Source organism: Toxotes jaculatrix, chromosome 19 (assembly GCF_017976425.1).
Source record: "Toxotes jaculatrix isolate fToxJac2 chromosome 19, fToxJac2.pri, whole genome shotgun sequence".
Lineage (NCBI taxonomy): Eukaryota > Metazoa > Chordata > Actinopteri > Toxotidae > Toxotes > Toxotes jaculatrix.
In genome coordinates, this window is record NC_054412.1 from 5218724 (window position 1) to 5239746 (window position 21023).

The window sequence follows — 21023 nt, forward strand, 5'->3', positions numbered from 1 at the left end:
GGCTGTCACCAGCTAAATACCCTGAGAGGCTCCATCCTGGAAGATGCAGTACCTTCCACAGCCAAACACGGCCTAGGTCGAGGCCTGCCTCTCAAAGAGGTGCTGGAGTACCTGGTGCCTGAGCTGAATGTTCACTGCCTGCGCCTGGCACTCAACACACCTAAGGTCACCGAGCAGCTGATGAAGCTGGACGAGCAGGGGGTAAGGAGACGGAACTGAATTGGGCTCATTGAGATTTGATTAATTCCTTTGATTGCTTATGTTAGAAGAATTTCTTTTGTTCCGCTATCCATTTAGTAAAAACAGTATTAATCAGACTTCATATTGTCCTCATCATTCATCATGAATATGATCCATTGAGCATAATTGGTCATCCTTTGAATTAAAGACATAAGTTTACCAGCCATTATCTTGTACTGTGTGCAGCAAAGATGGGGGTGGCTCATTGTGGAGCCGAATTATTTATTTATTCATTTTATTTATTTTTGCTTTGTATAACCAGTCACTCGCACACACTATTGTGTGGAATTTAAGGAGAGAAACTCCACCACATATTGGCAAAGCGTGTCATAAATACACATACACCTCAACTTCAAAAAAAGAAGAAAAAACACAAAACAAGCTCTTTGATACTCATGCTCCCTGATGCAATCATCAAAAGCTGACCCTCTGTAAATGTCAACATGATTTCTCTGGAAAATGGCACCGCAATCACTGCAGAACATCCCAAGGTGGTTATTCTTAAAATGTCAACATGAGTTCTCCCTATAATGTCAGCGTGGTTATTCCGACATGATTTCTACACAATAATAAACCCGTGTCTCTCCTTTTCATTGAAACAATTTCTGTCCTGTCTACAGCTGAGTTTCCAGCGGAAGGTGGGGGTGATGTACTGCATGGCAGGCCAGAGCAGCGAGGAGGAGATGTACAACAACGAATCAGCCGGTCCCGCACTGGAGGAGTTCCTTCATCTGCTGGGGGAGAGGGTTAGACTCAAAGGCTTCACCAAGTACCGAGCTCAGCTGGACACCAAGAGTATGTACACACACAGAGAGCAACAGAAATTAGAAGTGGAAAAACCTGCAGATGGTGCGATACTGACTCGGAGGCTAATACTTGATCCACAGCAGCAGGGTTAATGCAGATTGACACACACTAAATAGAAGTTCTCATTGATTGAAGGAGCCTTGAGTTCAGTCGCCCAGCAAGCGCTTAATGGATTGTGGCATGCAGGAGGTGACCCACAGCACTGACATAATGTGGAGGTTCAGTGCCTGAAAATGCAATGTGATATTCATATTAGCCGAATCACTAGTTTCTTGGAACTGATAGCAAAAAGATCTTTACTGTAATGTGTAGGTAAGATCTAAAAAAGAACTGAGTGACCAGCAACATAAAATTTGTGCAGTGGCAGAATGTCGCAGCAGCTCCAAATACTGCCAGCTCAGGGGTCCAAACTGTTTCATTAATTAAGAGAAATTAGTAAAATACCACAGTATATGCCAGGAAAGTGTGTTGATCTGTAGCAGCAAAACATGGGTTTCATCCTTAGGGAGTAGGCGTACACTGGAATACTTCTCTTCTTCGAGACTCCCTCATTAATCGGTGTTGTTTACAGGCACAGATCTGACAATAGTTGAAGCCACTGTGGGTAAATCAGGTAAATGGGCCATCCATTCTTGTGTGCAAAGAGCACACCAAATATACACCTCAGAGTCTGAAGTTTAGTTGTCTCAAATGATCTAAAAATCACTTTTAACATCTGGATTTGCTTGGTGTTGGTAATTCTTTCAGTCATCAAAATGTCAAAGTTCAGTGGCACTGCAGCACACTCCTTCCAAACCCATTTTTGCCCGTATGCGGTGTTTATAAATAAGGCCCCAGACATTTGAAACATCTTAACTTTTGAGGCTTCTGCTTCTAATTTCAGCCCTTCAGTCTACTTTAATTTGTCTGGTGTCCTTCCAGGCATTTTTCAGTGTCCCCTCTATGCAGTGCATTTAAAAAACAACAAAACAAACAGATGTCAGATTCAGACGTGACAGATGGCCTTTGGTGTCATATCATTCTGTTGGGTACAATGATACTGATCCTCTGTGTTTGTCTTCTGTGCCTGACCACCTCTGTGTTTGTAACAGAGAAGGCTTTCTTATATTTTTGGTCTCTCTCTCTCTGTGACTTTTCAAAGCCTGTGTTTGATATTCTACTCCATGCTATCCTTATATCAGTAAAATCATCCCCCATAATGCTTTGAGGGACAAAAACTCTCCCAGTCATTTTTTGCAGGACATGCAATACAACCTTCAGTAACCTCTAGCAAATTAAATACAGCCATAGAAAGCACTCCCTATAGAAGGAGTGTAATTAATTGAGGTAATCTAGATAAGTTGAGTATGGCCTTTTAAACACCTTGTGACTGTTTTGTCCTCTGAGTTGAGTTCATTGATAGACTGTGGAGGTGGTTATTAACATGCAGTGGCTCTCTGTAGGGCCAGAGCCTGTTAAGAGCTCAGGAAACACTGTGCCATCTGATCATCGTGCTCAGCGGACAAATACAGGGCACACGAAGAGGACACTTGGTTATAATTGTTCATAGTATGGTGGTTTATGATGGAAATGTCTCAGAGAGAATTAATAAATATTGCTTATTGTGAGTTATTTGAGTTTTTCAGTTGTGACTGTGACATTACAAACAGCAAAAGCTGTTAAATGGCTTTTACATTGGCAATAATCTTACCAAAAAAAACTTGGTAATACAATGTGAATACCTTTTCTGAATCTGAAGTGGGTGGCCTAAGGTCAGTTCCAATCAGATGATTTAGCGGTCTGTATTTAAAACCAGGAGGAACTCACATGTAACTGTATCCCCCTCAGCTGACTCGACGGGTACCCACTCCTTGTACACCACTTACAAGGACTATGAGATCATGTTCCACGTGTCTACCATGCTGCCCTACACACCCAACAATAAACAACAGGTATGTTAATTAAAGAGCTCACATTTCAAACACACTGAAATATATGTACGTCCAGCAGCTTTTTATTCATGAAAAAAAAAATAGCTCGAGTTGAATTCACTCAATAATGCGTTGTTAACTTTTGCTTATTATGCTGTTCTTGAACTTTTCCAGTTACTGCGGAAGCGTCATATTGGGAATGATATCGTCACGATTGTGTTCCAAGAACCCGGGGCGCTTCCCTTCACTCCCAAAAACATTCGCTCACACTTCCAGCATGTCTTTGTGATTGTGCGGGCACACAACCCCTGTTCCGACAACAGCTCCTACAGGTGAGATTTAACAGCATCACGTAGAGCGTATTGTATGTAGACATAGTTTATAGGTAAACTAATACAGACTTAAAAACAGGGGTTGGAGTTCTTATAATGTGTCATGTCATATTCAGGCCATTGTATTACATACATTTTGAAAAAGTCTAGATGGAAACTTTTGGCATACCTACTTCTCGTGAATCACTTTCCATCACTGCTGAAACAATAACACTCTTATCTGTTGGCTCAAAGAGTTGTACAGTTCTCATTGCCTTTGCAGTTCAATCACTCCACGATGGAGTAGGCTGTGAGTGTTTAGAGCCCTCTCCACAGCTCACGATTTATTACCACATTGTCAAAGATGTGTAATATGAAGTACAATGTGCCAACCTGGAGTCATTTTTAAGAAATAATGAACATTCTGCCTTTCCTCTGTTTCATGTTAAAAACTGTTCAGCTTTGAAGGACATTTCATTCTCTGTTTACTCCTTCCTCTGTCTTGTTTTTCTAGCTCTCTGTCATTCTCTCTTATCTTGCTCTCTATGAGCCTTCCCCCTTCTCCTACTAATGGCAGTTTTAATTGCCGTCTGAGCACATTGTGTTAGGTCTTAATTGTCCCCCATGGGGCTACTTCGTTACTGAGCAACAACACGCGCGCTCAGAGAGCCCTGCAACAGCGTGACTATATAGCGAATACTATTTACACGTGCCTTCTGTGATTCACAAATGTGAATGAAGTTTTCTGAGGTGAAAACACACTACAGAGGTGAAACATCAGGTTTCACAAATAAGTTACTATTTGTAGTCACCACAGTGAATTTGACCATGAGTCATAACTTATTAAGCAAGTGTGAGCTAAATGCTTGAAGCTTTGGTGTGTTGTGTTGTGCAAGTATGCTGGCTCATGGTTTTCTCCCAGACTCACCTGGGATCCCGGCCCAGCGTGTCAGCAGGGTTTCAGAAGTCTTAGAAAGCACTGACTTGGCCTTGAATGTTCTTCTTGTTGTCCACTGTGGACAGTGACATTTTTCAGTGTGGTTTGTGGGCTGTCAGAGGACATTATACATCTAGAAAGGACGAGTGAGACTGGTATGACATTCGATTGTGTGTTCAGGAGTGGTTTTAGTCAGCATCCTCCGCCCCGTAGCACTGTCACTGCTGCTAGCTACGGTGGCTCAGAAGACTCACAATGGAAAAGCTCCAATTTTAACACAAATTTATATGAAATTAAATTAATATGTTTAAAATGGTGAATCCATCAACAAACACATAACACGTGTAGAAAAGTAAATGGTGTTAAGAGTTTATTTCCAGAACAGCAAGTAATTCACAGATCTTCTTCAGGGCTGAATGGTTGCATATGCTTAATAAAATACATGCCAGTGCAAATACATCCACACACATGCTTCTACGAAGTAATGAGACTGTACTAGACTAAACAGTCTACAGTTACATACACTGAGGTAGTAGTGACTGTATCACTGAGCTTAAAGTAACACCCGGTGAACATGTTCTGTACAGTGTGAAAAATCACTTTCTTCCTTTCCTACTCCTCTACTCATGATTTGTTGGGCTTTTACTGCTTATTACAGTTTCGTGTGCCATGGGCTTCACATTCATCTTCTCCTGTGTTCTACTGTATATTACTAACACCGTGACAGTGATAGAAAACACTACCATTACAGGGCTGTAATGTCATTCCCACAGTCATCAATTTGAAGTTCTGTAGGTAGTAGTTTCACAGAGTCTCTAACCCCGCTCCTTCCTTAAAATATTCATTCTCTGCTCCAGTGTCTAGACCACCTTCGCCAAAAAAGCTGCTACGCGAACCTAACTGGAAATACTGTCTAACGTAAAGGGTTGATCCTCGGAGGGCTGCTTGCATCAAGTAGACAAAAACATGTTATGTGTACCTCCCTCACATCCACACCCATTCACACACACACACACACCTCTGAGCCTCCTGCTCCAATAGGTATTGACATGTTCCTTTTCTCGCCCTGGCTCAGTGGGCAGCAGGTTGTGGATGCTGGAGGAGCGGAGCTGCCCACAGACTAGATATTTATAAGACCACAAATCACTGAAACCACAGGAATGTACTCTTTCATTTCTACTGCCAGACCTCCTGCCATGAGGATCACACAGCAGCCACACAAGCCCAGCAATCCCCACTGCACCACATTCTCCTATCCCCCACCTCTCTCTCTCTCTCTCTGGCTCTCTCACCCTCACCATGTTTTCTCATTCGGTCTCTCTTTATTCTCATTCATGGGTTTTCTGTGCTCTCTGATTTTTTTTTTCCTCTTGTCTTTCATTCCTCTCTCTCTCTCTCTCTCTCTCTCTCTCTCTCTCTCTCTCTCTCTCTCTCTCTCTCTCTCTCTCTCTCCATCATTTCTTTCGGTCCTGCATGAGTCACAGGTCTTTGGTTGACTGACTCACAGGTGTTTGAGATCAGTACAAGTGCTTTTAGAGCTCCAGTGTAATGTATTGAGTGATGTTTGTAGTGATGGAGAAGAATAAGAATAAAAGGTCACATTTTATTTTAATCATTTGTTCAGCCTGCTTATAACCACTTTACTGTAGCTGCTCCTCTCCAAAATACCCTACGTGATTCATTTGTCATCAACAGAGATGCCGGCGAATATTGCCTTGTGACTCACTTACTTGTTTATGGGCTGTCAGTCTAAATCTTTCAGAGATTCATTATATGCTAGTAACAACTGAAATAAGAATGCTTCAAGGTGAAAGTTTTAAGGACAGTTTTTTTTTATTTTTTATCTAAGATTTGTTTAGCTCACATCATGCCAACAAATCCTTTTCAAAAAAAACATAATAAACTTTGATGTCGTAGCTGATGAAGTTTCTATAAATATATATGTATGTAAAATCCCTTTTGTCCACATTTTTGAATATGACATAATGTCAAAGAAACACAATAGACATCCCCGTAAACAAGGTGGTGCAGAAAAAAAGTCTGAAACGTATGAGATTAACTTTGAACTGACAGTAGGATGCCAGCTGTTTGAATTATTCTCTGTGATGGCAGAATGAGGGAGATAAGGTTCATATTGAAAGTAAAACCAGCAGTCAGATGAAAACGGACATCAATTCTTAGCACAGTAGCTGCAGGGCTGTTTATGTTAACATGTTTATATGACCCTACACCTACACACATGTACACACACACAACCTTCTTCCCTACTGATTTTTTTTTATTTTTTTTATGAGAGCTCAGTACATATGCCATGTACAACATTTTTGATATACTAGCATCTACTGAGGGTGTTCCCAGCATTCATTTATCAGCCCTGCGCTATAAAATTTTGTTTTCACTCTCCGAGGCAGTTTCAGCCAGAAAAAAAAAAAAAACGCTTCCTCTCTTACCTCTGTCTGTCACAAATAAGGAAAGGTGGGAAATTAGGTGTCAACAATTTGACGGTTAGTATAATTGAACACCACATGTCTCCTGTGAGGACTGGGTGTCACTGAGGTATGTTTAGAAATATGTGGGAGACATATTGGCTGTAGTTGCTTATTAGACAAAGCGATTAATCCTGGTGTCAACATGTGTGCTGATGCATGTCAGCAGGGAGGCGTGTGGGATGAGGGCCCTGACTTCCAGTGCTACTCTTGTCAGCTGGTAATTATCACCTGAGAGAAGATCTGTGATTGAGCTCATTTGGTCGTGAAGAGGCTGAGCCTAGGACAGGTGACCCATGTACGGATATAGTGCTCTTTAGCCCTCATAAAAGGCCATTTCAGGAAACTGTTTACACCCTTTGTTAACTGCCATAACTGTTTGTGTCCGCAGGCTGTTTTTTTCCCAGCGGGCAGTCGTTCCCGTATCTTTTCAGAGTCTCCCACACAGTCTTCAGTTCTTAGCCACATTTTCCTTTTCTCTCACTCTGGGTTTTCTGGGGCTTTGGGCAGGAGATTTGGAATAGCAGTCTCCCCTCATCCTCCTCCTCCTCTTTGCTCCTTCCTTTCCGTGGCCACTCAGCTGAGTTCCTGACATACCAGACAGGGCAAACAGCCTCAGATGGCCATTCCAGGGACTTAATGAAAGGAAAAAGGAGATGAGGAGGGAGGTTGAGAGAGCAGCGAAAACAGGGAGGTATAGGACAGGGAGATGAAATACATGCTGTAAGGAAAAGACATGTATACATAGCCTCCACATAATAGTAAACTCATTAATACTTATTATGAAAAGCATTTAGGGGCATAACTCAGGGTAATAAAGACAGCAGCAGACAACTAATCTGAAGTAGATGATACAGAAGCCAAGAAGATTATTTTAGCGAGAGGAGAAAAGAGGAGACTGGAACTAACTCTGACACATTTAGCACTTACAGATTCACTCTGTTTTTGTCTGAGTCCTGAGAAAAGATTTTGTATTTTTATTGTGTTCCCATACTTGGGTGAACAAACAGCATTAGGCTTTAGATCAAACATTGTCTATGTTGCAGATCCTGGCTGCACTATTTTTAACTTTTAAATCTTAATGACATGAAAACTTCAAGCATTGGATGTGACAGTTTGAGTTGATTTACAGCACAATAAAACACTGAGTAAGATCTGGGATGTTTGAGGAGAAACGCCCAGCAGCCTAAATCGGCCAAACTGTTGGCTCATCTGAAACAACTGATTTGTTAACCACCAGTTATTCTCTTCTCTTCTCTCCTCTCATTTTTCCTTCTTTCCTCCCCCTCTTGCCTCATTTTCTCTTCCTCATCTGCTTCTTCCCTTGTAGTGTGGCCGTCACTCGTTCCAAAGACGTGCCCTCTTTCGGCCCCCCAATCCCTGAGGGTGTGACCTTCCCCAAGTCCTCTGTGTTCCGGGACTTCCTGCTGGCCAAGGTCATCAATGCAGAAAATGCTGCTCACAAGTCGCACAAGTTCCGTGCCATGGCCACCCGAACACGCCAGGAGTACTTGCGTGACCTGGCTGAGCGCCACACCACCAGCACACCCATCGACCCCTCTGGAAAGTTTCCTTTCATCTCACTGGCCCACAAGAAAAAAGAGAAGAGCCGGCCGTATGGAGGGGCAGAGCTGCGAAGCCTTGGGGCGGTGACCTGGCTGGTCCACGCTGAGGACCACGGGACTGGAGGGGAACTGGAGGCTCTTCTGTCCATTTCCAATGACTTTCTCATCCTGTTGGACCAAGAGGCCAAGGCTGTGGTGTTCAACTGTGCCACGAAGGACGTGATTGGCTGGACGCTGAGCAGCCCTGCGTCTTTGCGGATTTTCTATGAGCGAGGAGAAAGCGTGTCTCTGAGGAGTATCAGTAACAACACCGAGGATTTCAAAGAGGTGGTCAAACGTCTAGAGGTTAGAAGACGCACACACCAATACATTACATGTGTGATTATTTTCATAATTATATTAATCATTTGTGAAATCATTACCAAAAGAGCAGAAATAATGTAGTTTGGTCTCTGTTACCAAATGGGTGGCGCTACTCATACTGCAAAACTGAACCAGGTGGTAGTGAGAGCCCTCTGGACAAGACAAAAGCTAAAAGTGACAAACATTCATTCATGTAGAGCAGGCGAGTACTGAGAAACCAGATCAATGGATTGAAACGCGGTTGGCTGCCATTGATCATTTACCTGGCCCACTCACAGTCTCTCCTACTATTCATTGTTGGCTGTCAGTCTGCCAGAATGACAACGTTTTTGTGTCTACATGCCAAAGCTGTTGTCTCATTACTGGTCTCAGCTTATTGAGGGAGTTTCAGAAACACCTCTGGACAACATGCTCCTAATGGCTCATACACCTACACATACAGTGAAGTGGTGCTAGCTCTTCCTTAGCTGTTTCCATGGAAACTGGTTAGGGGAAAAGAAAAAAAAAAAAGGTGTTTTCTTATGTAATCATCAGTGCTTGAGAATACATTCACTTCCCCAGCCTCTTCCGACCTTCAAACTGTGTGTGTGTGTGTGTGTGTGATGGTTTTTATCATGTGTTTATATAACCTGGATTGAGTCCACCATCTTTGATTTGCTCACATGCATACAAACATACTTGAACAAACACACATCGTTATTTGGCTCAGGACTCAGGAGTGTATTGCTTTCATGTTGGATTTTATGCATCTGGCGTTAATCTTCAATCATTTGGAATACCTTGGTGCCAGAGAGAGGAAGGGAAGTGGCCTTGGGCCTCCCGCTTTTTGGAACTTGTCTTTCTCTCTCTCTCTCTCTCTCTCTCTCTTTCTCTCTCTCTCTCTCTCTCCCCCTCTCATGCTCCTCCTTTTGCTCTCCTTTTTCCTCTTCCTTGCTCTTTATCCTTCTCTTTTTTCCTGTACTCTCTACCTCTCCCACGCACACATTCGGAAACATCAGAGAGCATCATAACAATTCCTATCAGGTTCCACTCTGCAGCATGATTTATTCACGCTTCCCTCTGAAGTTTGGCTTCTATAGAGCTTTTGCTAACGCCGTGTTCAGACGGAGAAATGCAGGGCGTCACTGGAGGGGGAGAGGGGGAGGGATGAGTTGTGACCAGCCACGATGGAAAAAGTAGTTGAGGCTGAGGATTGTTTTCACCAGACCCTTTGTCAACTCTTTGGTTGCCCTTTGCAGTTTGACAAGTGATGAGGGCTGTGTCTCCTTAAAACCGTAACTATTTTCAACTCTTTTACCTGACAGTCTTTGCAGTGCTCCACCACGCTGCCTGAATGCTAAGAGTCACATCCTTCCATGAAAAAACATGGAGTTCAAAAGCATTTCTCCTCAGCGACGCATCTCTGTCTGAACACAGCCTAAAGTGTCACAGCAAGAAGCACACCTGCTTTCATTTCTGTCATCTGTCAAGTATGCGTACGCATCTGTGCGCCCATCTAGTAAAAGGTGTGCCACTTACGCTGAAGCACTAATTCATCTTTATTTATGGCCATAAATCTCTTAGGGATCACTTAGGTTGTTTAAAAAAAGCCTCTTCTTCAGCTTTAAAGAGGAACCATGTGTACATATGCACTGTACATGTACACACACCTGCACACATGCAGACCTTTACGTTTGCAGGCTAACAATCCCTTCGATTGTCCTTTTAGTCTATTAAAAGTTGTTCCAAACAACAACCTATTGTACACGTAAAGGTAGTATTTGGTGGTTTTTACTAAAGTTGTGGAAGATAAGATGAATTTGCCTTAATTTTTCTTTCTCTCTTTTCTTTCCTTTTTTTTTACTGTCTCCCTCTTTCTGTTCCTTTTTTGGTCCTTTTTCGTCATCTCTCTTGGCGTCATTACTGTCACTCCTTCTCTCATACTCTCATTATGTCACTCCTTCTCTCATACTCTCATTATGCACCTCTCTGCTCTCTTCCGATGTCCAGTTCCTGACTAAGGGCTGTGAGACATCAGAGATGACGCTTCGTCGAAATGGCCTGGGGCAGCTTGGCTTCCACGTGAACTATGAAGGCATCGTGGCAGAGGTATCTCACTGAACATAACCCTCATTTTCTTCTGAAAATATTCTCTAAAACAGTCTAGCTCACTGGGGTAGCACATGTTTACATCGAAACATGTGAATAAGCTTCATTTGCCTTAGTCTGCTTATTAGTGTGATGAATCTGTGCTTGTATTTGCTTTTTGATTGAATGGGTTCCCTTTCTGTATCTTAAAGTGTTAACTGGTTTTGAAAGGAGACTAAAAAGGACTCTGAACTTTCCCTATCATCGATGAGAAATGTGCAGCATCTACAGCTCTCAAGGCTTATTTGAGAAATCCTTACATAATTGCTCTCCCTCGTTTTAGACATGTGATTGAATCACAGAGTGTAGCCGCCAGGCTGTGGCTGTAATTTATTTGCATGCTTTGTTGTATAATGTCTCATATTATATGTGCCTATGTGCAAAATGTCCAAATACACAGAGACTAAAAAACAGGTTGTTAGACATTTTCCTCTGTTAATCACAGTCACACAATAACTAAAACAAATTTATTTGTGTTTTTCAATGGAGAAAACATCCTGGATCGCATATGTGGACACTGTGACGCTCTATCTTGGATATTACTGTTTGGAGAATTATTAATCTTACCACTGTAGTTGTAATGCAATCAAACTTTGTTACTACTAGGTGGAGCCTTACGGCTACGCCTGGCAGGCAGGATTGCGGCAGGGGAGCCGACTGGTAGAAATCTGCAAAGTTGCTGTGGCGACACTGACCCATGAGCAGATGATTGACCTCCTTCGGACTTCAGTGACAGTGCGTGTTGTTATTATCCCACCACATGATGACGCCTCTCCACGCAGGTAGGCGGGATGGGAGATGTTTGAATGCCATCATTTGTTCCCTTGAAATGCTTATGCTAGCCACTTGTTTAATAAATTACTGTAATGGACAGTCAGATGTCAAATTGCCGTCATCAGGAAACACATTATTTTAACAGACAATCATTTTTTAAAACCTTTTTAATCCCTGCCTGGACAGGAGAACTGAGTGAACCCTGCCTGACAGAGAGAGACAAACAAATACTTAAACTAAATTTCCTTCCTCCCTCTCTACAGAGGCTGTTCGGAGCTCTATCGGATGCCCGTGTCAGAATACAAGAGCAGCAGCAGCGATAGCGGCTCATTCGAATACAAGTTCCCCTTCCGTAGCAACAACAACAAATGGCAGAGGACGTCCAGCAGCCCTCAGCAGTCACTGACCGCCTCGCCTCAGCCCCACACGCCCAACCGCGCCATCAGCCTGGGCAGCTCTGTGGGGAAGACCCTGTCAGCTGAGAGACTGGAGAGGGGTGCAGTCATCCCACGCAGCGTCAGCAGTGATGGTCGACCCCTGGACACCAAAAGGTTAAAACCTGTCACTTTTTTGAATATGGATCTGTGGAAAATCACATTTGTATCAGGGGGAGTGTGGGAAAGGTTTCCAAACGAGAGTTCAGACTGGAAAATATGGATTTTAGAGGCCAGAACTCTGGCAGCTGGTGAAGTAATCATTGAGTCATTGGTATTTTGGCAGTTTTCTTTTTTCATGTGAAATTATAAATATCTGCACCTTCTATTTTCGACCTTAACACTCAGGTAAAATGGGATTCTGCAAGTTAGAGTATCAACTAAGCACATAAAAAGCAGCTTTTTGGTCTGTCACTGATTTTTAGAGCAGAAACTTTTAAGACATTCTTTTCATTCAGACCATGTGGGAACTACATGCCACAAAGCTGCAATCAATGGAATTTCCTCTGAAGGAAATTTTGCTTTTACAGTGCTTTGTTTTGTTTATTTCATCTTCCTTTACTTCCTCCATTTCCATGTGCCTGTAAATCTTGACAGTTCCTGTCTGTATGCGTGTTTGTATGTGTGCCAGGATGTCTCCGGGCAGTGAAAGCTACAGCCTGGCCTCGTCCCTGGCACTGGGTCGTTCCCCTCACAATCGAAGCTCTCCAAGCAACTTGTCTTGTTCCAGTGAAGCCTCTGGAAGCTCTGCTCACTGGAGACAGAAGTCCATGCCTGAGCAGTAAGGAAGAGGAGGGAGAGAGAGACTGAGAGACTGTGTTTGTCTGTGCCTGGGCTTGTTTCTGAGTATTTTTATATGCAAATTACAATGCATCATATCAAAACAGCTAAATTAAATTTCCCTCGGCATCACAAAAACGTTTAGTGCAGCCTTGAGGGACTTATTTTGTGATTTCCTTTTTCGTTTCTTTTTTTAGGTAATTATTAACCATAGAAAATATTTAATACATGTTGTCTGTTTTTTAACTGTCATTGTGAATTTACGTTTTAGGAGTTGATCCATTGTAATGCAGTCGTATTTGTCAGTTCTCATATTTTGAAAGAACTGGACTCATGATGCTATTTTCAGAGTTGTTCTTGACATTTAACAAGCTGACTTATTCATTTCAACCCAAAGACTTAAACATACATAATTCATCTTTTATTATTTGCACTGTAGCAAAAGTTGGCTTGAAATATATTAATTTGACAGTTGTATCAGTGTATGACAGTGTAGCGGAGTGAGGTGCTAGCACTTATGTCTTTGTCTCTGATAAATGTCTTTTATTACTTCCACCCACTACAGCCTGTGGGAAAATCTATTATGTTTCAAACCCTGTTATTCTGTGATTTCTCTGCATTTTTAATAAGTGGAATCATGCACCAAGCTGATTTTAAAAAGTATTCTTTCTGATTTTACGCATGTGTGCTCATTTGCCAGGTTTGTGGGCAACCGCCATTCTCCAATGTCTGCAGAGAGACGTGAGGTGGTCGGAGAGGGCGGGTCCAGTGGAAAATCCACTCCCAATTGGTCAAGAATGGAGGATGGAGGAGGAGCAGAACGAGGGTCTACAGGTGAATATACCTTGTGGTGAAAGAACAAATATTAATCCAGTAAGCTTGATGAGAAAGGTTCAGTGGCTTAATTTTGTAAGTAGATTCTTTCATTCTGGTTTTATACACATCAGTCTGTGGTTGTATGTGTATGCGTATGTATGTGTTCTTTTATACGGGAGGAAAGTGAGGACTCTTGACTCTTGAATAGCGAGGGAAGGAGGGACAGCACAGGAAAGAAATCATCCATATTTATCCATATCCATTTAAAACCTTTGAGATGACAGGTATCCAGAAGTGTGTGTGTGTGTGTGTGTGGTGTTTGTGTGCGCCTCCTCATCTGCCAGTGACATTTCTTTTGCAGCAGCTCCTTCCAGGGCTGAGATACCAACTCTGACAGCATCCACACTGCCTCTAAACAGCACTTCTCTTCTCCTTCTTTTCCCCTTGTCCCCCTCTTTCTCCTCCTACTCAGCTAGCTGTGAATTATATTGCCTTCACAGAGAAGGTCTTAATGTCTCTGCAAACAGACAGAAAAGGTGGGAAGATAATGAGACAAACAGAAAAGAGGAAATTATTGGAATTGGATGGGGGGGGGGGGGGGGGGGTGATTTCAATGACAAGAAATGGCCTTTTCTCTTGTCACTTTTCTCTCTTTCTTAAAAAGGAGAAAGAGAAAGGGGGGAAATTCCTTTCTTTCCTGTCAAGTTGGCCAAACAGCTCTCTGTGTGCCTTTCCCTCGCTCCCTCTCTCCCTCCAGTCTGTTCCTCACTCTCTCCACTGCCGCTAACGTTTGCCTCTCATTCGTCTTATTATGCGCTTGTACGCTGGCTTTCATTTAATTATGAGTATTCTCCCATGCGCTGTTTTGGGGAGTTTTCTTCTTGTTTTCCAGCTTGGTCTGCGAAAGCCACAAAGACTACATGCTCCGCTACTGCTCCTCTGGTTCCCAGCAGGATGTCGCTTTGGTTGATTGTTGACGGGCCTACTTCAACCTGTTTTTGACCATCACAATCACAGAGAAAAGCTCTGCTCTTTCATTTTGTGGTTGTTTGTAGCACTTATGTCTTTATTGGTCAGGGTGGAACAATGCGTGCCGGGCCAACTCAGCCTAAGTCAGCCAAGTGTCCAGCCCTACACAGTCCACTTTGCTGTCTCTGTGGTTTAGGGTTCTGTCCTTTCCTCTTCCTCCCAGTTTTACCCCCTTGACCCTCTAGTCTTCAGCAATGATGATGTGGCTATGCTTTGTCCAGAAATAACACAAGTCATGCAGAGGGCAGAATATTCTCTTTTGCTTTTTTTGTCTCTGCATTCTTGACAAACACAAGCAAGACATTAACTTAGACCTTAATGGAGCCTATATGGGGTTTTGCATTAATTTAATTATTACATCAAGCTTTAGAAAAACTCTATCTTGTACTTGTTCAGCAACTTTTTACCGCCACAACAGTTTTTTTTAGCCTAAGTTCTGGAAAAATCAAGCTTTTGTTTTGTCATGAAATGGCAGGGTGTTAATACCAAGACATCTGGTCGACCAATCACCTCTAACAACTCTTAAGAAACAAAACAATATGTCACACAAAAGTTTGTAGTCTCATATAGTGCATATATATATGCACAGGCGCTCAAACAAGCGAGCATGCACATGTGCAACCATCTCTAATTAGTGCAGAGAGCCCTGTGGGCCGCTGTGCAGAGAAAACTATGCAGAGTAATGAATATTCTAAGTGAGATATGAGTCTCTTCACTACATTACTAGATTCAGCCCAGCAGATGTTGTGATACCTCCCTGAGCTTTCCCTCTCATGGTGCTGTGGTCATTAGCTGCCTACTCTGTATGTCTTGTTGCATAACATCTAGACAATTACACAACAGTCCCATTTATACCCTGAGTTTTGCTTCAGGACACATACACACATTCCCTCACATGGCACAGCTTGCGCAGGAAAAACAAAGCCAGCAGACGCCGTCTGGGGACAGATTTCCGTTTGATGCGTGATGCTTTTGATGACAAGTGACCTGGGCTTTTGTTCATGGACACAGCAGAGGCAAAATGAAAACAGCGTCAGCGTTATGAGCCTCCTGGAAGCATGCGCGCTGTAGTAGCAAAATACACATAAATGAGCAGAGAGGGGAACAACTTCTCTGTTGAATCATCAACAAGTCATCTGTTTGCACCGCAGGGTCTGTGCATGGGTTTGTCACCAACCACAGCTGTGTGTATTTATTGCAGAGGCCCCAGTCTCCAAGTCTGGTCAAGGCTACTCTGGAGCTCCCCGTATCCAGAGGCAAGAGCAGGTCATCCACCTGTCCCCGAAGAAGGGCAGCCAGGTTTGACTTCACACCTGTCTTATACGATTTACATCTACCACCAGAACTCTGACAGTACAGATGAAATGTTCCCTAACCTCTGTCTTTCTAAAGTTTTGGGAGCAGATGGTTTTGTTTTTTTTTATTTTTTTTTTTTTTTTTAACGGACCTCTGAATCTCTGTTAGCATACAGTTTAAAGTTAGCATCGTTAGCATTCTGTTAACATAGTTAATAATACCGTAGCCTGATGTTTTAAAGTAGTTTTATGACGATGTGGTCACCAAATAACAGATTATATGCTGAAAAATGGTAAGCTCAGTCAACTGTCATTTTCTCTCGCTCTCCCACTTTCTGTTTGTTCCGGCAGTCGGACGGCCCTTACTCTGGTCACTCCAGCAGTAACACGCTGTCCAGCACAGCTTCCAGCGGGGGCCACAGCGACAGTGATAAATGGTATGAACTGGGAGCAGGTGGAGGCTCCAGCGGTGACCAGGGTGACACAGAGCCCAATGGCCTGGGAGGAGGAGGTTATCTCCAGGGGGCGTCAGCTGACAGTGGCATTGACACCAGCTCTTACGGAGCCCCGCACCACGCCCACCCACACTCTCATCATGGCAGCACCACCTCCCTGCTGGCCCCCAGTGGAAGCAGAGAGAGCAGGGAGCGGTCAGCGTCTCCGTGGCACAGCCCCACCGAGGGAGGACGCAGGATGCTGGAGAGGTCGCCTGCTGCCGCTGAGTCCCCAGGCCCTCCAGGGGAAAGGAGCCTGGATGGGACAGGCCGAAGCCCACCTACTCATCTCCTGGTTAGAGATAGCAGCACCTACAGTCTGAGTGATGCTGGATCACACTCAAGGTATGTCTTTGTGCTGTCTTGTGATTTTTCTTTGGGCGTGTGTGTGTAACAGAGAGAGGGAGGAGGAAGGAGAAGTTAGTTTTGCAAAACTTTGAGCTACAGTATACAACTTTAGCCTTTTAAAGGAGTGGTTCCAAATCTGGGGGCTGGACCACCTAAGGAGTTGCAAGATAAATCAGAGGGCTAGCAATATGATTAACAAGTAATTTTATTACTTCTTGGAAAATGCTGGATAGTTTTATGTCCTCACAACTTTAAAAACTTTTCATATGAAACAGTCTGAGGTGGGATTCAGTCTTTGGTTGAACCGAGACATTGCAGGCAGAGGTTGCTTGCTGTTAAGGGTTACATGCCAAAAGACTGTGAACCAGTGCTTTTAATGAACCCTGTGGAGTTTTCCTAGAAACCAAAATAAGTTAGGTTCACATTCAGTTTTTCTTCACCAAAGCCCAGTGTATCACTGAGCCCCGACAAACACAGTTAGCCAACTTCTTGCTCAAACTGTTTACTCCAAATGAAACACAGTCTAGCCTGAGGCGTAGGTAATCAGCATCTGAAGCTGATGGCAAACACAATCAATGTGCCGTTTTAGATAAACAAATATAGGATATTCAGTCTTTAGTGGGTCTTTTGTGCTGCCGATTTAACTGATTTCAGTTTTGTCATTTGTCATCTCGGTATTTGCATCACGTCTGCTACATGTTTCCAGTTCTCAGTATCCAAGCCAATATTTCTTCGCCCAAGAAGAAATATTGGACGCTAAAGCAGCTCCCTCTCAACGATTCTTTCCTGGAAACCAAGCACAGGAGTAATTTTAACTCACTCTTATCTTTCCACATTAGGCCTCAGGAAATGTGGAACATGTGTCCAACTTTTCACAGCTGAGCTGGTGTCTAGAGCTGAGAGAACTCCAGCGTACCACTCTTCCTGTTTGAGCAAGTCTTAATTTGCCCCTTCATCTAGAGTTACAGTTCATGACCTGGGCATCGTCTGTCCAGAATTTAAAGCTTCATTTGTGTTCCGTCGTAGTGCGAGCGTTGGCTTTGCTGCAGAGATACCGTTGTATAGTTTTCCATCTATAGCTCAATAAAACATGTCTTGCCTGGAAATTCCTACATGATCAGAATGCGTTTAATTTTTCTGTTAAGCTTTTCATCAATGCTTTACCCAAGACCAGAATTTATTCTTAAGGGGCATAAAAGTTATATTCTCTTCTCTAAACAACATAGAGAACCTGTCATTGCCTTAAGGTGGATTATGACATAGCTTGCGTACATATCTTACGTCTGTGTCTTAGCTTATGTTTTTTATGGTTCCTCGACATGATGACTAACACCTCTCACCTTCCTCCTCTCTCTGTTTCTTCCTCCGTCCATCAGCGCCAGGCACTCCGGCCACAGTTCCCCCAGAGAGGAGTCATCATCTTCGGCCACCTCTCCTTCATCCCAGTCCTCAGTGTCCCCTGGGCCCAAGAGCTTCTACCCCCGCCAGGGAGCTCAGTCCAAGTATCTGATTGGCTGGAGGAAGCCAGGCTCCACCATCAATTCTGTCGACTTTGGAGACACACGCAAGTAAGGATTGGCGAAGAAAATAAAGTAGGACACGATACAACTGGGTTCTGAATTGTAGTTCCAAGTCTAAGAGTGGATTTGAATATATAGCTCCATGGAGTGATGTGGTTTTGTTGACGTTGTTTTGTTATGTGGAGACTGTGTCACAGGTGATACTGGAACCTTGTAGTCTTCATTTTGCAGTGTTCTTATGTCAGACTGCAGGATGCTTATCTTCTGCATCTCTAAATGTATACTGGGGTGACAGAACTCAACATTACTAGCTTTCCAATGATAGTATTTATTGCAGGGCTGCTTTGTGAGACTGCATTTGATTCCATTATGTGTCCACCCACTGTACTTTCCTAGTGATGCATTTTTGTTGTGATAACATGTGTACTACTTGATTACCCCCTTGTGGCTGAAGAGAGTATTACACTAAAGGACTCACTGATGTTGTACATGAAAACAGTTGGCCGGTGAAAAACTCTGCTGAATGTTGTTGAAGCTGAATGACCACATACATTTATTATTTATTCACGTTTATATTTAACCACATTTATATTTAAATACAGGGACAACACATTATTTAATCGTCTGGCTATGTGTCTGTGTGTGTTTAGGAAGTCTCCAGGGGAAGGTGGAGTAGAGGTTGTTCCAACCCCTGCAGCCAGGCCCTCTCTTCGGGATATGCACTCGCCCCAGCCTCATGCCAAATCTACTATGGAGGAAGATGTGAAGAGGCACAGTGCCCCGGACAGCCCCCCACCACCGCGCAGACATAAGGAAAAGGTACTTCTGCAGCACATATGTATTGATCCTTAATTGGATCATTAGACTTCTGACACTTTTCCCTTCAAAGAAACCTTTGTGATGGGAGGCTTTCACTTGGAAGCCTCAGTAAGTTACTTCCTTATCACTTCCACCTGTATTTCCTGTGCAGCATGGCCAGAAATCACCACCAGGCCAGCCTCTCAGCCGCCGTCGCTCACTCCACCGTACCCTGTCAGATGAGAGCATCTATCGTGGACAGCGCCTTCCCTCCCTGAGCGACTCAGTGGCTGAACCGGCGCTCGGCGCCGATGTTCTCTTCAGCTGCTCCACCCTCCCACGATCACCCACCACCCGCGGTGTGCCGCTTCGACGGCCTTCCTATAAGCTAGGTGTCAAACTCCATGGTAAGAGACTGGGAGACGGCTGTAGAAATATTGCACGTAGAGGTTTTTATCACAGCTGGAGGTCTTCCCTTCTCACAGCTGTGCAACTTGAAATTGGAGTTAAAAATCTGTAATCCCCACAGGAAGATATGTTTTAGGTGCTTCTATCTTTTTTTTAGTTCTTCATGTTATGTGACCTGATTGTGATATATCTGATTTGAATAAAGCTTCAAATGTGTATCTACTGCCCCCTTTTGATAGGAAATACATAAAATTAATAGAAACAACGTGGAAAATTAATTTTACATTCAGTCCTTTCAACAGCGTAAATAATTTCGATTTATAGGTGACCTTTCGGCATCTGACACATCACTGGTGGATTTGGTGGAGCGTCACCGTGGACCTCTCCCTCAGGAGCTGATGCCCCTCCCTTCTTCAGACAGGGACAGCCCTCTAGAGTGGACACATTTGGTGGATGTGGCCAGTACTTTTGAGAGTGAGAGGAACACGCACTACGGTATTGCCAGTTACTATTAACTGCACTCATTTTTCCTTGTGATTTTATCTTTTACTATTTTACTTGGCACAGGTTCACTAAAAAAGAAATTCTGTTTGTTATGACTGTGAAATAAAGGGAAAAATAACATAGAATGGCCTACAGGATGCGCTAATCTTTGATAGAACTTATCATAATATAGACTTCCATCATTTGAGTTTTCCCCTCTGTCTGTTTCTCTCTCCTTCCAGTTCAGAGAAGTTATGTGTTTGGGGATTCAAACCACCGAAGCAGCGGGGCCTCCAGTCCACAGCAGCCTCACATAGAGCTGCAGCCTGCTCCACTGTCTCGGCCCTCATCTAGGTAACATTTACCCAGCTAAACTGTAAAGCTAATCACGGTTAGCTGTTGCTAAAAAAGTGACTCAGTGATATTTTGGTTTTATTTATTTGCGTCTCTTGGGATCACATAGTGTTTCTTTCCTTTGCACAGTGAGGGTCACATAGGGCTGGAGAGGAAGGTGACCAAACTGGAGGCCATGGTGAAGATGCTCCAGGAGGATCTGAAGAAGGTGGGAGAGAGAAAGCAAACAGAACACGCATGCACCCTGTAGACACATGTACGGTACATACTCACACGTGGATGCACAAAGGATTATTTTCTGGCTTCCCTTCTCTGTTCAAGTGCAGATGAAAAATGAAAGGCTTTTCTTGATTTGCATACAGTGGAACAGGGAGCAGTGGGTGTAAATAAATATTTTGTCTTCAATGGAAAATACACAGTCAGCAGTTGAGTGCTTCCACTGTTGTTTGCGCTCTGCTGATTATTGTTGTTAACTGCTGACTCAGATTTCACTGCAATCACTCAAACTGTTGTTGTTGTTTTTTTTTTGTTTTTTTTTGCTTCAAATCACCTGGAAGGAGGGGAACGGTTTAACTCTACTCTTGTATTCTTATAAGAACCATTTAACTAATGTGCTGAAAATGGTTTCCCATCCACTCATGCACTGTTCTCCGGTTTGTGTCAACATTACTGCATTACTTCCACTGTGTTCCCAGGGAGAAGGCTCGAAAACAACTTCCAGGGATCCAAGCTAACTCTCCAAGA

At 43.4% G+C, this 21023-nt stretch overlaps 1 protein-coding gene across 1 annotated transcript in view; it reads left to right on the top strand.

The window, feature by feature from the left end:
• The window catches only part of sipa1l1 (signal-induced proliferation-associated 1 like 1), a 67536-nt gene that overhangs the window by 41599 nt on the left and 4914 nt on the right, over nucleotides 1-21023 (top strand). The window contains exons 9-26 of the mRNA XM_041064403.1: nucleotides 13-201; nucleotides 861-1035; nucleotides 2875-2978; nucleotides 3132-3289; nucleotides 8022-8601; nucleotides 10609-10707; nucleotides 11353-11528; nucleotides 11784-12071; nucleotides 12586-12735; nucleotides 13435-13568; nucleotides 15781-15878; nucleotides 16226-16713; nucleotides 18093-18284; nucleotides 18887-19055; nucleotides 19207-19441; nucleotides 19767-19937; nucleotides 20168-20279; nucleotides 20409-20487. Coding sequence (XP_040920337.1) covers nucleotides 13-201; nucleotides 861-1035; nucleotides 2875-2978; nucleotides 3132-3289; nucleotides 8022-8601; nucleotides 10609-10707; nucleotides 11353-11528; nucleotides 11784-12071; nucleotides 12586-12735; nucleotides 13435-13568; nucleotides 15781-15878; nucleotides 16226-16713; nucleotides 18093-18284; nucleotides 18887-19055; nucleotides 19207-19441; nucleotides 19767-19937; nucleotides 20168-20279; nucleotides 20409-20487 — 3597 coding nt within the window. The remainder of the gene's footprint in view (nucleotides 1-12; nucleotides 202-860; nucleotides 1036-2874; nucleotides 2979-3131; nucleotides 3290-8021; nucleotides 8602-10608; nucleotides 10708-11352; nucleotides 11529-11783; nucleotides 12072-12585; nucleotides 12736-13434; nucleotides 13569-15780; nucleotides 15879-16225; nucleotides 16714-18092; nucleotides 18285-18886; nucleotides 19056-19206; nucleotides 19442-19766; nucleotides 19938-20167; nucleotides 20280-20408; nucleotides 20488-21023) is intronic.